Consider the following 14,963-nt stretch of genomic DNA (forward strand, 5'->3'; position numbering starts at 1 on the left):
AGGCATATTTAGATTGAATAATTTATTATTCCCAGCCATGATGCCTTCTTAATCCTGCCCAAATCCGTTCTTTTTTTTTTTTAATGGAATTTCAATGATTTTCCCCTAGACTATTTTTCCGTCTTTCGCGTTTCCGACTTCACTCACTCTTGACCTTCAATGAGCTCATTCTCTAACCAAAAAAAAACCCACCAACAAATCAAGGTCAAATGAGTTATAAATTTATTGTGGCATAAATATCTCACAGTTCACATTTGGCTTTAGCCATGGCTACTATTCCTTTAAGTGTCATACCATTTTTTACTACCCATCCAATTGGAGCAAAGAATGGGGTTCTCAGATGACCATGGTTCGTGTGAAAATGCTTCGACTTTAGTTGCTTTTTCGTCTGATGTCATTCTTGGCCATTTGATTCCGTTTTTATTTTCTTCCATGGACATGGAAGTGTGGAAAAAGATGACTGTAATGTGAGATATTGCAGTCAGCTATAAAGATATTACACAGGAAAAAAAGGTTATGAGAGATTTAAAGGTCTGAAAAGAAAAATATTTAAAAAAGAAATGTTTAAAAATAATGGGAATAAGTGTGTTATAACAGCAATAGAATAAATATAATTAATAAAATATATTAATTCAAAGCTGTGGCTTAAAAACGTTTTTATTTAATAATACTGTAATGAATGACATTTGTTTTTAAAATACAAACTGTGTAAATAACTTAAGCCTTTATTGAAGAATGGCTTTGGGGAAAGTGTCACAATTTGAAATGAACCCAATATCTTGTACACTTTTCTCTCTCTGCTGAACAAAATTGTTACACACAAATACGAGTTGTGATATTTGCCAAAGACATTTGCAATTAGTCGGGAAAATGTTAAATGCTGCATAGAGGCATAACAAAAAAGGGGCGGGGCAAAGGTGCGATTTGGAACCAGAGGCAACATGGCGTGTGCCATTTTGAGAGACATCCGCTGCATGCGGAAGTGACATACATAAAAGAAGGAGGAGGGGTTGGGTGGTAAAAAAGGGTTCAGAGGGTATGGGAAATTGGGACTGAGGAAAATGGGATCAATGTCCCCAATGAAGCGAGAATGAGGCAAGCAAAACAGAGAATCCTGAGCGGAAAATGTCAGAGAGACATGCGGTTTTAGAGAACCCAAGAGAGTCGCAACTCTCCACATTCTCTTCCCGATTCTCCACTGCTCTTTGTTATTTGTTGTATGTATATTGTTTGCTTATCGAACGCCTCCCTCGCTTATCACAACAGACAAAGATAAAATATACAAGCACCACAAACATAAAGACACAATGGGATGGGAGTGGTAGTATCTCCTGCCCCCTATTCCCTACCCCTTAATGCCCTGTTCCACCCCCACCCATTGCACTTGACATGTTGTTGACCCAGTCTTTAGAAGAAGACAGACAAGACATCATCAACAACAAACCGTAACAAACAGAATAGAAAGTATAAACATCACTCAGATACCAGAGTTCCTCAGCCTTTGATGTCTGATTTTTGCCAAGTTAAATGTTATTTTCATGATAATATACCTAAAACAGACATAATGGAGAAATGGAAAGACCAAATGGCATCAACAGAAGTTCGCTTTTATGTTAGGACAGGCATTAATTAAAAGATATTTTTTAAAGTAGTATAAAATGTATCTGCAGAGCAATTTGCAGCTTGACAAAAATAGTTCTTTCAGACAAAGCACCTTGAAATTAAAAACTAATTTGACACTTATTTTACCCATGTAAACAGATAAGTAGATATCAGTCTCCATAGAATCTTCCAACAATTCAAACACAACTTGCTAACTCCATTTAGCGATTAGATATTTAGATAGTAGATTGTATCTATAGCTCCGAGATGTGCGTGTGTGGAGATTATATTCGGAATTTAAATTGCGGCAGTACCGTTCTCTATTGTCGCTTAATTGGGGGCAGTAATACTGTCTTTAAGTTGATTTTCCTAGCGATTACAATCTTTACAGATCTTTATTGTGGCTTGTATTGTGATTTTGTTTTTGATATCTATATCTAAATTTCATAGCACGATGTCTATAAATAACAAATATCAACTTTTTGATTAAAATATATGGACGGTTTACGAATTTTTGTTGAATAAATTAGTTTACTAGATTTAGATATGCATTTAATGATAAATGTTTTATTTTGGTGTTGCAAATAAATAAAATCAAAAATATTTATTTGGAGCTATTTGTTGTGTTATACAAAACAATCCATTTATTTTATAATTTTAATTAACTTTTAATACATCCTAGCAACCATCAACAAAGGACTTTGTTCCTTTGTTGCAGAGCATACATACGCCCTGTTGGCCGCCAATCCTTTCAGTATATATTAAAATTCCCTTGTTTAAAACTCTCCTTTAACCAAAACGATGGTGTGCTATTGAAAAACAGGATGTGCCTCCCATTTACCTGCTGCTATCAGTGGCTATCACTCTGGGCAATCGACCATGTCCGTGGATGTGTTTCAGCTGCGCCTGCTGCGGCATCCTGGAACCTTAATTTCCGTTTTGGTCTCCTCTCTCTGAAAACTACACCCGAAAATCCTGTCAAATTCCTTTGTTTTTGTTATTCTTCGGCGATGGGGTTGGGCAAAACAAAGACAAATTTAGACGGCACAGCGGGAAAGGGTTAATGACACCGAAAGTCAAAACAGCAAATCAGCAACCGAAACTATGGGGGACTTATCAAAACCCTTGTACTTGATTATTGAAAACTAACATTTAGGCAGCACTCGGGATATGTATAGATTTTCAGGAATGTATTTTGGTGTAGTCAAATTCTGTAAAATATTTTTCCGGAATTTTTAAAGATATCCGCTACCGTTTGAGTCGCGCGGCAGACTAATCCGGCCGGCTGGTTTTCGAGAAGTTGAGAGCCCAGAGCTCGAGGTTTTTCCGCTGCATCTTCGGAATTTCCACTCTTGCTCGCCCGATTTCCCTCTATAAGTCTCTCTTTTCGCTGCACTTTCCGGCCAAAGAGTGCATTCTCTTTCGGCCCTTTTCTCTTTCTCTGCGGTGTGCTTAACACGTTTGCATTTGCGGCTTTTCCTGTTATTATCTCATTATGAGCACGTTGCAAGTTTGATGATGGCAGGCTTAGACCGAATGCCAGATGCTGTGGTGGGCGGGAAAAATCGGGGCCCAGGAAATTGTGGAAATTCGCATTCGACGCACCGAATCAAGTTAATATGTAAGGGTTTTCCTGTGACAGCAAGGAATGGAAAAACTACTAAAGAGTGCGGACCTATTATGGTTTTTGCCACAGTTCAATTTAATTAAATCTGATCGATGCATATCCTTCCCGGGAGGACAGGCTGCTAACGAATTCAATTACCTTAATGTCAAGGTTTATTTACTGTGATTTTAAAAAGCTTTCAATGGTAAAAGGAAGGTTATTAAAAATGTATTTTAGGAGGATTGTGGATTAAACAAGCTTTTTGAGAGAACTGCAAAATATATATATTTTTTATGTTTATAAATAACGTAGTAATGGTAAGCAAATAACAATTGATAAAAACTTAAGACATTACAAAATTAAATAGAAATATTGTCGATCTATCTATAAAGAATTCATAAAATATTTTACCTGCATCTTTGTTTGTTATTTAATTAAACCTGTTTTAAAATATTATTTATTTAAAATAAAATCGATCAGTATGGATGTTTAAGGATTTAATTTAAATTCTTGCTCGTTAGTCGTTAATTTATTTTTACCGACTTGACATATAAAATTCAGTGAAATATTGCTTTAAAATTTTAAAAGTTTGGGAGAGTAACGAGTTCCAGTTTTAAAAGGGAACTTGAATCGAAACATCTGGTAATATAAAGTTCTTCTCCCAATTTAGCTTGCCTTCTTAATGTATCTTAATTTATAATTCAAAACTGAGTCATTTCCTTGATTTATTTAAAGCCTGAATTTAAAAGCTTTTTGTTATGTTGATAACAAAAATTAAATTTAAGACCTTGTCTTACATTTATGGAGGGCTCATTAATGTGTTCATAATAAATTATTCCCTTTCAGTCTGACCTTTTCAAGCGTTTGAAAAACATTTATGCCTACACAATGAATTTTTGTCCTTCGCTCACATTTTTCGCAATATAGGCATTCCTTTAACTTTTCCCCACATTCAAATTGGTTCCCATTTTGGTGGAAAATCTCCCGCGCCTATGGGATATGGAAAACTTTAACTGTTTTGTAACCAAACACGTGTATTCTGCTTATGAGAGGAAAATGACACGAAAACGGAAAATAGTGGCTGATGGTGGTGGAAAATGGGATAAAAGAGAAAAAGACGACTCGTGTCAAGTGTAAATGAAATTTCCAATTTTGCCGTGTGTGCGAAAACCAGCAAATGAAAGCAAAATGTGGTTGTTGTTGTTGTCAGTATTGATTTTTGTTTCCCCGCTTATGTGGTTTAATAGTGTCACACGAGAAGGGGGTATAGAAAGGGGGTTGGGGAGACCCATTTTGTGGGTAAGGTCGCGTTAAAAGCATTGCGAAATGGATGATAGCAGATGAGTGTGGAACTTGGTCAGGTTGCCGTTTCAAACATTTTCCAAGCCACAGTGTCGAGTGTCATTGATAACTTTAGGCGAACAGCGACATAAGCGCGTCAAAAAAGCGTTTCATTACTAATAAGATTTAATTGCTTAACAGAAATAATATTTTTCCGTATTTCTAAGAATGTTTTATTTTTTTAAATTTTCTTTAGGAATTTAATTTTCTTTGCAACTATAGAATTTTGTATTTGCGCTGTAGACATAAAACACAGTAGCAGTAACGCACCTTATGAGGAGCAACTGTGGGCCATTAAAACAGAGACTTGCTAAATATAGCCAAGGACTTTTGCCGGGAAGGTGGATGCCAGCCAATGTAGCATGCATGTATGTGTGTCTATCGATTAGTGCTTTTTATGGCCCTTCCCAACACTGCCCATCATGAAACTGTATACATTCTATGTTCAATGGGGAGAACAGGTGGTCTTAAAGAGAAATGCAAATAAAACTCGACATGCTCGAAAATCCTCTGTGACATACGGCAATTCAATTGAACCTTATTTACATATTCATGTCGGCAGGTAAACAAATGTAAATTGCATTGACATATGACGAAACAAAGTACAATCGAGTGCTTATTCACCTCAGTCTGAAAACTGAATATGAGTAGGATGATAAGTTTGTATATTTATTAGCAATGAAACGTTGTACATGCATTGTGAAGGACCAAGTAAACAAGATAAATTTGTTGAAGTCGACAATAAACTTCTTGCGTAGACATGTTAACTTTTCTTTATCACAAAAACACCAAACAATATATTAAGTTTTGTTAATTATCCTTTTGGACCAAGACTTGTAGCACAAAAGTTACGCGCATTTTTATGTTTTAGTATGAACATGATTCTTAACGAGTTCTAGGTAAGAAAATACATATATACGTTGGGTGAACATTTATTATATTAGCCTAAATGTGTAGATGGTAATGATTAATCCATCAAGGCCGCAATACCCAACGTAATATAACTCCCCCGTTTAAACAACCAACCGAAAGACGACGGTATACCAATATGGTTTGGTTTATGTCAAGAATGACACTGGCTTCTCCCTTTACCAGAAAAATTTTATTAAACATAATACGCTCTACCTCTTCTCCTTCTTCTCCCTGGGATTTCCGTATCCCAAAAGCCTTCAGCAGGATGTACTTAAAGGACACACGCTGTCACTTGACATACCTGTCCCGCGTGTAATTATTCTCATTCCTGCACTCAGTTTTTAGTTCAGTATTCAGTATCCATTGCCACCCGAGAACCACGTACTCGTGCTAATTATAAGCCTGTGGTTCCGTGGCTTAAGGTGGCTTAGATCCTAAATGAATGGGATTAGCTGGCAGCATCTTGTGGCGCTTGTATTCTAATCGATTCCCGCGAAGGTTGCGTTATCGAAATGCCAAGATATAGATACGAACGACGTTGATGTCGGTACAACCATGAATGGTATTCTTCGATTATGTGACAACATTTGGGGCTTTTATTTAACGGCAATGTTCTGTGGGCTTTCGTTTGCCCTTCGATTCCCTTTGTTTGTAATCTACAGAACATTGTCAGCTTTTTGTTTTTTTTTTTGTACTTGCTATTATGTAAAATAGTTGCAGAAACAGCAGACAGGTGGGAATATAGAAAGAGGCCCAGCCAATGGTCATTAGCTCACATGTTTGGTTTGCCAGTCGGTGGCGATTCATCTTTGGCAGTGACTTGTTTGCTCAGTTGGTCGACAAAAGTAGTTAAACGGAAGGCTATATAATATTGGAATAGTGTGCTCGAACAACCCGATGCTGGCAAAGTGGCTAATTTAATGGCTTTCAGTTGTCTGGAATAATCCCTGAGTCACTTGCGAAGTAGCTTGTTTGTATTTTTTTGGCTCGAAAGGTGGGGTTCTCTATTTGTTGATCAATATTTGAAGATAGCGTTGCTGGAGATAGATCAATCATTTTCAATTGTGGAAACCTTGTTTTTATTTGTTCTAACACATGTTTTTGCAATACGGAGAAGCTAAAGAATAGCTTTTTTAAGTTTTAATAAAAATAAGGCGAAACACCAAAACATAATGTTGCTTAGAAAATTAATTTATTAAGAAATAAGTAAAATTTTCTTTGCAGGTTTCATTCTAGAATCGTATATGTTTTAAAGTATTATAACAAGTAGTTTTTTTCTTTCTGTTTGTATGCTTAATAAATCATTTGATTTATTCCAGTTTTTATTTTTTTTAATATTTTTTTTGCTTAATTCTGGCTTACACCAATCACCCAATTGGCAAGGCTGTCAAAATGCCAAAAAAATATCTCCCGTAAGGGCACAACAACGCTGCTTGGCTTTTGGGGACCTACTGACCTGTTTTTATCCTTGACACTCGACAGAATCACAATAAAGCTGATTCTAACAAGAGCTAATCACAGTCAACGAACGATATCCTGCACTCCATTTCGATTTAAATTCAAATTGGCTTTGAAATCCTTCTAAGCTTACGGCTGAGTATCCATAGCTGGAATCTAAAAACTAGGGGGTGCAAAGAACAAGTTACTTACCACGCTGAAAAGCTGGAGCCGAAGAAGAAGGATGAAAGTGGTGGGTGGAGGGTGGTAAAGCCCTCGATGAGGAGGGGCGTTACTTTGGCTCTGCCTACTGACCCAGTTACCGTTGGTTACTGTCACAGTTTCAGTTGCAAATACTCTGAAGACCGTTTAAATGCTGGTTAACTATTGTTTTCGGCTATCTTCAGGTTGGTTATTCTCGTTTTTAAATAGATGGGCTCACATTGGCAGTGTTTGGTTGTATAAATGTACGGAGATTAATTGATTTATTTTTAAATTCATTATCGATTTACTCTAAGCGGCTTGCTCATTAGCGCAAGGTATAAACACCAAGCTTTTATAAATATCAGATTTAACCAACTTCAGATTGGATGTTAAATATATATATTATCGTAGTTATTTATGACTTAAATGCACTTTTAGAGCGTTAAGCAAATTTTCACTTATTCTTCGTTTAGGTGGTTTGGCAATTGATTTCGTTTTGTTTGTTTAATTGGCTTGGTTTCACTTTTAGGCTAGAGGTTTTTTAATTATTTTCTTTTTATTGTTATTTAATTTTTTTTTTGGATTTTACCGTTTTGCAGTTTTTGGCCGCATTAAGCGTGAAAAGCGGAGGAAAGCGAGAAAAACACGTCCGCACTGGGCGAAGAGCCAGGAGAACCTGAAAATCAGTACCCACCAAGCGGGCGAATTCCAAATCACCCCTCTACCGCCGATTGCTTTTCGCTCTCGCCACACTTTCTCCCTCTCTCGCCGCACTTTCGCCCGCTCCCGCCGCACTTTCTCCCGCTCTTTCTCTGGGCGCCGCCGCCTTTGATGCGTCCTGTGTGTGACATTTACAATGTCAGCCTCCAAGCGGGATGCCAATTCGCCGCGGCTAAGAGAAAAACCGAGCGGGAAAGCGGTGGCTTGGGCAAACTAATTTGTTTTTTGTCTTTAATTTTCGCCGGGAAACTCCTGTGGGCCGGAAAGCGCTCTTTTTGATTTGGCCCCTTGTCGTGTTTGGCTTTTCCGACAGTCATATGTTAGCCACTCACCTACAATATTTAGCTCAGGTCATATGAGCTATTATAATTGAATACGAAATAACAGGTTTGGTTTTGCACATACCTTTATAACTGTCAAGGGGGTAAAATAAATTTATAAATTATCTATTGATTATGTTAATCATTTAATTTTCTATATCTTTTATGTTCTGATAAGCTTTAAAACAGTTTCTTGTTAAACCGAAACAATTAAAAGCTTCTCCCTCTTTATCCATTCATGTGAGAGCTGTGATTTTGGAAAAAGCTTGCAAAATACGATTCTAATACTGAGGAAATTAAAATTGTGTGTTTAAAATTGAATTTGTTATTATAACTGGTTTCCGTTTGTCAAAAGCACATTCTTTTTAACAAGATAATAATTGTAAAATTACCTTGTAAGATTTTTTTTACCAGCTTTGGATCCATTTTTATTTTATACACAGTTTGCCTAAGCTTTAAAATCTGATTCTTTAATAATTTATTCCTGACTTCAGAAGTGTTATCTTCAGTGTTTAAGGTAAAAAAAAAAAAGGCAGAATAAAAGGCAAAATAGGATTCCAATAGGAGGCCCACTAGCCCATCACGATGGACGTGTGTGGGTGGCCACCACAAAACAGGCTTTCGAGGCCATCAGGTAGCCATGGGCGCTGATGGGTTTGTCATTACGGGCGCGTGCCTTTTCGGCCAGTGAATTGAGCCAAGTCTTTGGACTGATAAGTGGACATTCGCCAGGCAATGCCCCACCCGCCCCCTTCTTTGACCACCAACTGAAAGGCAATTGCTTTATAATTCAATTGCTGACGTCGTCCCTCCTTCAAGATCAAAGAGGTTCCCTAATTATTAGGCTTGGCTCCACTTGATTGATGATAGGTTTTGGGCTTTTGTTTGGTGGTGCATTTGTTTATTTCTGGTGTTTAACTGCTTACTGGGTGCTCTGTGTGCTACTTGGCTAAATAATGGTTAAGGGTTAATTAGGTGAAAAAGTGCGACGAAATGGGTGGTTGAGGATAATCTACTAGCTGTTCCTTTTGCGCGCGAAGTGGTCTTCCACCATAGAAAGTACGATCGTGCTCCTCCTGACAAGGATCCAAGCTGGGTGTGGGCGTGGCAGGTGGCATAAGCCGCTCCTCTTGCGACAACTCCTCATCAAGATAGTGACGATATTGTGTTTCTGTATCCCTTTCCCTCAAGAATTGCCTCTCCATATTTTCCTCTGAGCTTCTCGGATAGAAGGGCTGTCTTTTAATTGGAACCGGTGCAAAACTTCTCATATTTTTCTCAGGTCTCATTTTTTTCAAGCCCTGACTTCTTTGAGAAAAGTCAACAGGACTTACATCCCAGTATCTTTGTGGCTGATTAGAAGTCCTTGGTGGATATTGACTAACTTCATCGCTGCAATCCAAGCCCCTCACAATGTTGTTCATATAAATTGAGGGCGGTATACGTTTCCGGTATTTAGGTCTTGGCCTGGGAACTATTTGTTTGTTGGACACAAAGTAATCTCTCTGCTGGGGTCCTATTGGCGCCGTTCGTTGAAGTGGCTTAGCAAAGTTTCCTTCATACAAAATTGGTTCCACATAGTTCTTCACCGGCTTGCGGAATCGAAATGCAGGAGGAGGTCTTTGATGTGCTGCTGAATATTGGAGAACATTGGAGACAAATCTTTACTTTAACATCATATTTAATCAACAACTTATTTAGTTATACTTACAACTCCCTTGGGCTGGCATAAACTGGGGACACAGATTGGTGTTTTGTTCATCGGTGTCCTCACAAGGTTCTTCTGTGGTGGTGACAACATTGTCATCAGATTTTTCATTTGCTGGTAAATCTTAGAAAAAAGTAAATTACATTTTTTAAATGTTTATAAACATAGCCCAACTTACCTCCATCTTCACAGCCAGAGAATTCGGGCACCTTAGTGGTTTCCACATCATATTCGCAACTCTCTTCGGTGGTGGTTTTCGGTTCGGAAGTGGTTGTAGAAATAGTCGTCGTCGGCATGACCGTTGTGGTGGTGCTAGCTTCCGGTTTCATCCTCAACTCGGCCGCTTGGGTGGTCATGATTACCTGGATAACCTCGCTGGGCTGACTGGCATTATCTAGTTTTATTTTCGGTGGATCAGGGACTTTTGGAGAGTTTCCCTTTTGATTCTTTCTCCTGTTTCTTAAGGCTTTCAAACGTTTCAATTGGTTTTCGGTATAAGGTAGTTGTGTAGTAGTTGTTGTGGCACTAGTTTTTGTTGTTGTTGTGGTGGGTAGTGTTGTTGTGGCTTCCAGTTCAGTTGTCGTCGCTGGCGGTTCTTCTGTGATGGTGGTTTCTACTGGAGTCGTTGTTTCTTCTGAAGTTGTTGTTTCCAAAGTTGTCGTGGTACTCGTTGTTGTTGTTGTGGTAGTTGATTTGGGAACTAATTTCCTTATTTTAATAATTTTCGAATCAGGTTGTGCTTCTGTTGTTGAATTTATTGGTGAACTATTTGTTGAACTCGCTGTGCCATTATTGGGCAGCCCCAGCAAAACTTTTTCGGTTGTATTTTTATTTGCTTTATTTTTGGGCCTGCATTTTTTGATCTCAGGTTTTATGGTGGTGATTGGTTTTTCTGCTATTAAGGAAAAATTGGCACAAGGATCTTGCTTGAGCAGTGGTGTTCTCAGCAACAGTAATTTTACAAAACACGGATGTTCGATGGGTAGTCCTTCCGCAAAAGATGGCTCACAGGGTGTCAAAAACTCCACACACTCCTCATTGCTCTCCTCATAATCTTCAAATAGGTGGCTAAAGTCCTCCGGCGAACCGCTTTCATCGCAACCTATAGAAGTTGCTGGCAAAACGGATATATCTCTTTGATCCCGGCCATTGCTGGGATTACCCTCAGCCTCCTGCAGCATCATATCTAGAAGTTGAATTTCCAAAGGCGAGCTATTGGTTGATCAAAGACATTAGTTGTGAAATCATTTGCACTGCTTTATTTTGTAACTCACCCAAAAACTGAAGGTCCAACAAGTAGCACCCAGAGAAGCAGCATCATCATCATCATTCGAGTGTTTGGGTCGATGGTTTCCATGGAAATGTTGCCCCAATCCGATCGACATTTGGCTTTTGTTGAGTTCTCGAGTCTGTCGGCTGCAGAACGCTGCGCTCTCACTTTCTGCCAATTGAGACATGGTTCTATGCCACCCACCCCTCTGCCGAAATGAAATCATAGTTTTGCGGTCAGCTTTCCCATTAGACTCTTCTGTCAGCCGTCTGGGCGGCGTCTTAGTTTTTCTGGTCTTGTTTTCACTTTCGTTCTCTACGTGACCTGTGCTGAGCTCGGCATTTTTTGGCTTTTATTTACCATTACGTTCATTCGTTGCCGTCGTCTGGAATATAGGGTATGAGAGAGGGATGTTAAGCTAAATATGTATACGGTAAGTTCTTGAAATTTATTTTATTGTATAGGACCTCACTTCTTTGTTTAAATATGTTTTCAATCTCAATAATGATTATCTGCTTAAAAATAATTTACAATTTTATAAAACAAGTTTTTTAAAACACTAATTTAGTTATGGAGTTTTTCATTAACGAATTTATTTATTTCAATAAATGAATTTAAATACCATTTTACAAATTAATATAATATAATCTTAAATGATAGAATTTAGTTAAAATTTATTTAAAAATATTCCTTTCATAAATATTGTTTATGACTTGAACAATTTTTCAATAAATAAAGGGTAATCTGCAATTAACTGTCTCTTTATTTCATCTGCTTTCGTTCTAGACGTGTAGTTTCTATTTACTTAATTTATTTATTTTATTATTGTTATCATTTGATCCCACGTCTCGTTTGCCTGGTTTCCGTTTTATGCTAATTACTTTTATTGTCGCTATCGCGTGGGCGTAAAACAGAAGCTTGGCCGAAAAGGGGAGGCAAGTGGCTCCCTGAGGTCTACTAACAAGTAATTAATATCCATCGAATGCTTGTGGCTTTTTCGCCAAGCAAAAACAATTGGCTCCAATTCTTCTTTCGTTTGGCATTCGGAAAACATCTGAACAATTAGAAAAACAGTTGTTAACTGGGTTTAAGACGGTGCCATACAGTATAAATAGTTTAAATATAAAGAATTGTATACTCGAGAACAGTCTGACTAATTACTTATTAATGTTTTCTGATTTGCTCTATGGAGTTTTCATTATTAAATTACCATTTGTTTAAACAGTTCGTGACTATATTTAAGGGAAAGTGAGAAAGTGAGAAAGTGCTATTATGTTTAAGATTTGAGTATATGTAGCTTTCTATTGCTGATGTAATACAAAAATTATAAGGAAGTGTTTGCATGATCTTTAGAAGTATTTATGATGAGATCTAATTAATTTAAGAGTGATTCTATGACATATAAGTAACATTGCATTCTTATATTTTAAACCAAAGTTAACAAGAAAATATATATCAGTTACCAAATTATAGGTTTGAAAGATATTATATATCATCATGTTTTTGACAGTGTTCAAACAAAAATATAAAAATGTCAGTATATGTCAGTAAATGTAAATCCATTAAATTTATATTAGTGCATCATTCCATCGTTATTATTATGTTAGCTACACCTACATAGTATTCTCAACAAACAAAAATTTTCTTTGAGAAACACTTGAGATGAATGTTAAAAATCTGCCTTCATTCTTTTCCGACTTTTTGACCTTGTCTTTGTCACATTGTCAGCTGGCGAAAAAATACATGTTTGGTGAATAAGCTTAGGGCGAGTTTCTGTCCTGTCATTACCAAATGGCTTTCGCGTGTAATTTGACTTGTCTTTCTGGTGGAATCTTCACGATTTCCCAGCTGCTTTATATAAAAATCTGTACCTCCTCGAGGCGTTTGTTCTGAATCAATATTTGCCCGCAAGCCAAATAATTTCTATCAAATAAAGACTAGGAGGACTCCAGTTTGCATCGCAAATATTATTTTTAAGGGGCATATTAAATGGAAACCGCTTGGCTGGTATCTCAAAAAGATTGCCCTTTTCCCTGTTATCTGTGGTATCCTTGTTATGCGGAACATGCAACAGTTTTTCGGGACTCAGCACGCAACACTCGCTGAATAATGTTGACAGAAGCGTATCAATGTCACAAATGGCAAGAGAAAAGTGGGAGATCCTACAACGTGAGACATGACAGATGGTTCAAATGCCTTAAGGGCGAATAAGTACCACACCAATAAAATACAGTAAATGTTTAACATCTACAAACTTCGAGCTAAAAAAAAAGGAAAACACAAAGCTGTGATTTGTTGAGAAAAACATAATATTAAAATAGTAAAAATAATTAAAAATGTTTTTGTTTTAAAATTCACACATTTTTGTTTACAAAAAAATGTCTACCAAATAATTATATAATTTTATAATAACAAATTATAAATTCAAAAGTATTTTTATTCTGCAGTATTCTAACTATGTTGGGTATACAAAACAAATTCATTTATTACAAAAATGTAAATTTTCAAAACTAAATAAAGAATATTTATGTTTGAGCCATGAGAGCAGAGCTAAACAAGTTTGTTTTATGGAAGTTTGACTGTATACAGGCTACTATTTGAAGTTCCCTCGAAAACAGAGCTTAAGCTAAGTTTACCCGGGTCTTTTCGTAGGGGTTAGGTAAGGTTTTGGGCTCTGTCTCGTGCTAAGCAATGTCGCGTGGACATCGTGAGCAGTCAATTTAACAATTGATAAAACCAGTTACCTAACACATCAGGCTTTTGGTTTTGTTGTGGCTGAGGGTTATTTTTGTCGGGTTCTGTCGGGTTTGAAGCTGTTGAAACGGCCTCAAATGGGACACTGACACTGATACTGGGCGATCAATGTAACAGACCCAAAGATGATAAGAGTTTGCCATATTGTCATTGGCCAGATCGGCCACAATAACGTGATGAATCGATTTTTTTATAGCGGCAATACGTTAATTGCTCAAGTGTTTGCATGGCTGCACAACACAGTTGTTTGCCGAACAAAAAATTAATTAAAATTTTAATTATAAATAACAATTTTTGTATGAAATGTTGTAACTTAGGTTGTGTCAACAGAAAACAATTTATATTTATTTATTTTAGGTCTATTTTGATTTATAATTAATAACGATCTACAACAAGCATTATTATTTATAGAGTACTGACAACTTTTTGATCCTCTACTAATGTTAGATCCACAAAGTGCATTATTATTTCTTGAATACTCACGGTTTGTTTATCCTTTCTAAATCTTTAAACGCCCTTTATAAAGCCTCGAGGAATTACTAATAAGTATTTTTATTTGCGAAAACTGGAAAACTACGCCTAATTTATCACGTGCCATTAGGTCTGAAACACGAAAAAAAAGAAATTTTGTTGAGCTGTGTAATGTGATATCTTGGTTTTCAACCTTGGTTCAAGTCATCGCTACATTTGACTAACATATTCTCTACATTAATAGTTTTCCAAGTTCCCAACCATTGATGAGAAAGTCGTGGTAAAAACGCGTCAAAAATACGCATGCTCAAATGCTCGAAGCCTCAAGCAATTATATTTTGTTTGAAAGTTCAAACAAAATTCCCATATATCATTATTTTGTTAGGAAATTCTTTAACAGCTTAAATTGTTTTTAGTTCTAATGCTTATCTATAAATTAACAATTTTTAACTTTAGCATATTAATCAAATGCTATTTTAATTTATCTTTAATTTTTGGAAATCCCTTTTTATTTTTGTACGTAATCTACTAATTTATCATTTAAATTAAATTTCCTTTATCTTCAAAATTTTTTATATACCGACCCAGAATTAAAAATAAATTCGTTTTTATTTTTAT

The 14,963-nt window shown here is 36.7% G+C and overlaps 2 protein-coding genes across 12 annotated transcripts in view; both read right to left on the reverse strand.

Moving 5' to 3' along the window:
• LOC128263531 (sodium bicarbonate cotransporter 3) overlaps positions 1 to 7,759 on the reverse strand; it is a 29,396-nt gene extending 21,637 nt beyond the window's left edge. For 3 of the 11 annotated variants that reach the window (XM_052998643.1, XM_052998639.1, XM_052998633.1), the window contains exon 1: positions 2,444 to 2,854. In XM_052998643.1, the coding sequence (XP_052854603.1) occupies positions 2,444 to 2,520 (77 nt within the window). In that variant the 5' untranslated portion in view covers positions 2,521 to 2,854. Of the gene's footprint in view, positions 1 to 2,443; positions 2,858 to 7,111 lie in introns of those variants that run through there. The other 8 variants (XM_052998634.1, XM_052998637.1, XM_052998644.1 and 5 more) reach the window with 7 other exon arrangements.
• Positions 7,760 to 9,057: 1,298 nt separating this feature from the next.
• Positions 9,058 to 11,297, reverse strand: LOC128261710 (mucin-2). The gene is made up of 4 exons (XM_052995510.1): positions 11,125 to 11,297; positions 10,029 to 11,062; positions 9,854 to 9,973; positions 9,058 to 9,775 (listed from the first exon to the last, which is right to left on the reverse strand). Exons 1-4 carry the CDS (start codon positions 11,205 to 11,207, stop codon positions 9,114 to 9,116), a joined length of 1,899 nt encoding a protein of 632 aa, XP_052851470.1. The 5' UTR covers positions 11,208 to 11,297; the 3' UTR covers positions 9,058 to 9,113.
• Between the last annotated feature and the right edge of the window lie 3,666 nt (positions 11,298 to 14,963).

Source organism: Drosophila gunungcola, unplaced genomic scaffold (genome assembly GCF_025200985.1).
Source record: "Drosophila gunungcola strain Sukarami unplaced genomic scaffold, Dgunungcola_SK_2 000001F, whole genome shotgun sequence".
NCBI classification, from domain to species: Eukaryota; Metazoa; Arthropoda; class Insecta; order Diptera; family Drosophilidae; genus Drosophila; species Drosophila gunungcola.

Excerpts from the sequence above, each read along its gene's own strand:
- LOC128261710 (XM_052995510.1), bottom strand. The coding sequence starts at position 11,207 with ATGGAAACCATCGACCCAAACACTCGAATGATGATGATGATGCTGCTT. Across the intron at positions 9,974-10,028 it reads CTCTGGCTGTGAAGATGGAG|ATTTACCAGCAAATGAAAAA; the intron begins GTAAGTTGGGCT and ends CTTTTTTCTAAG. Across the intron at positions 9,776-9,853 it reads TATGCCAGCCCAAGGGAGTT|CAGCACATCAAAGACCTCCT; the intron begins GTAAGTATAACT and ends TCCAATATTCAG.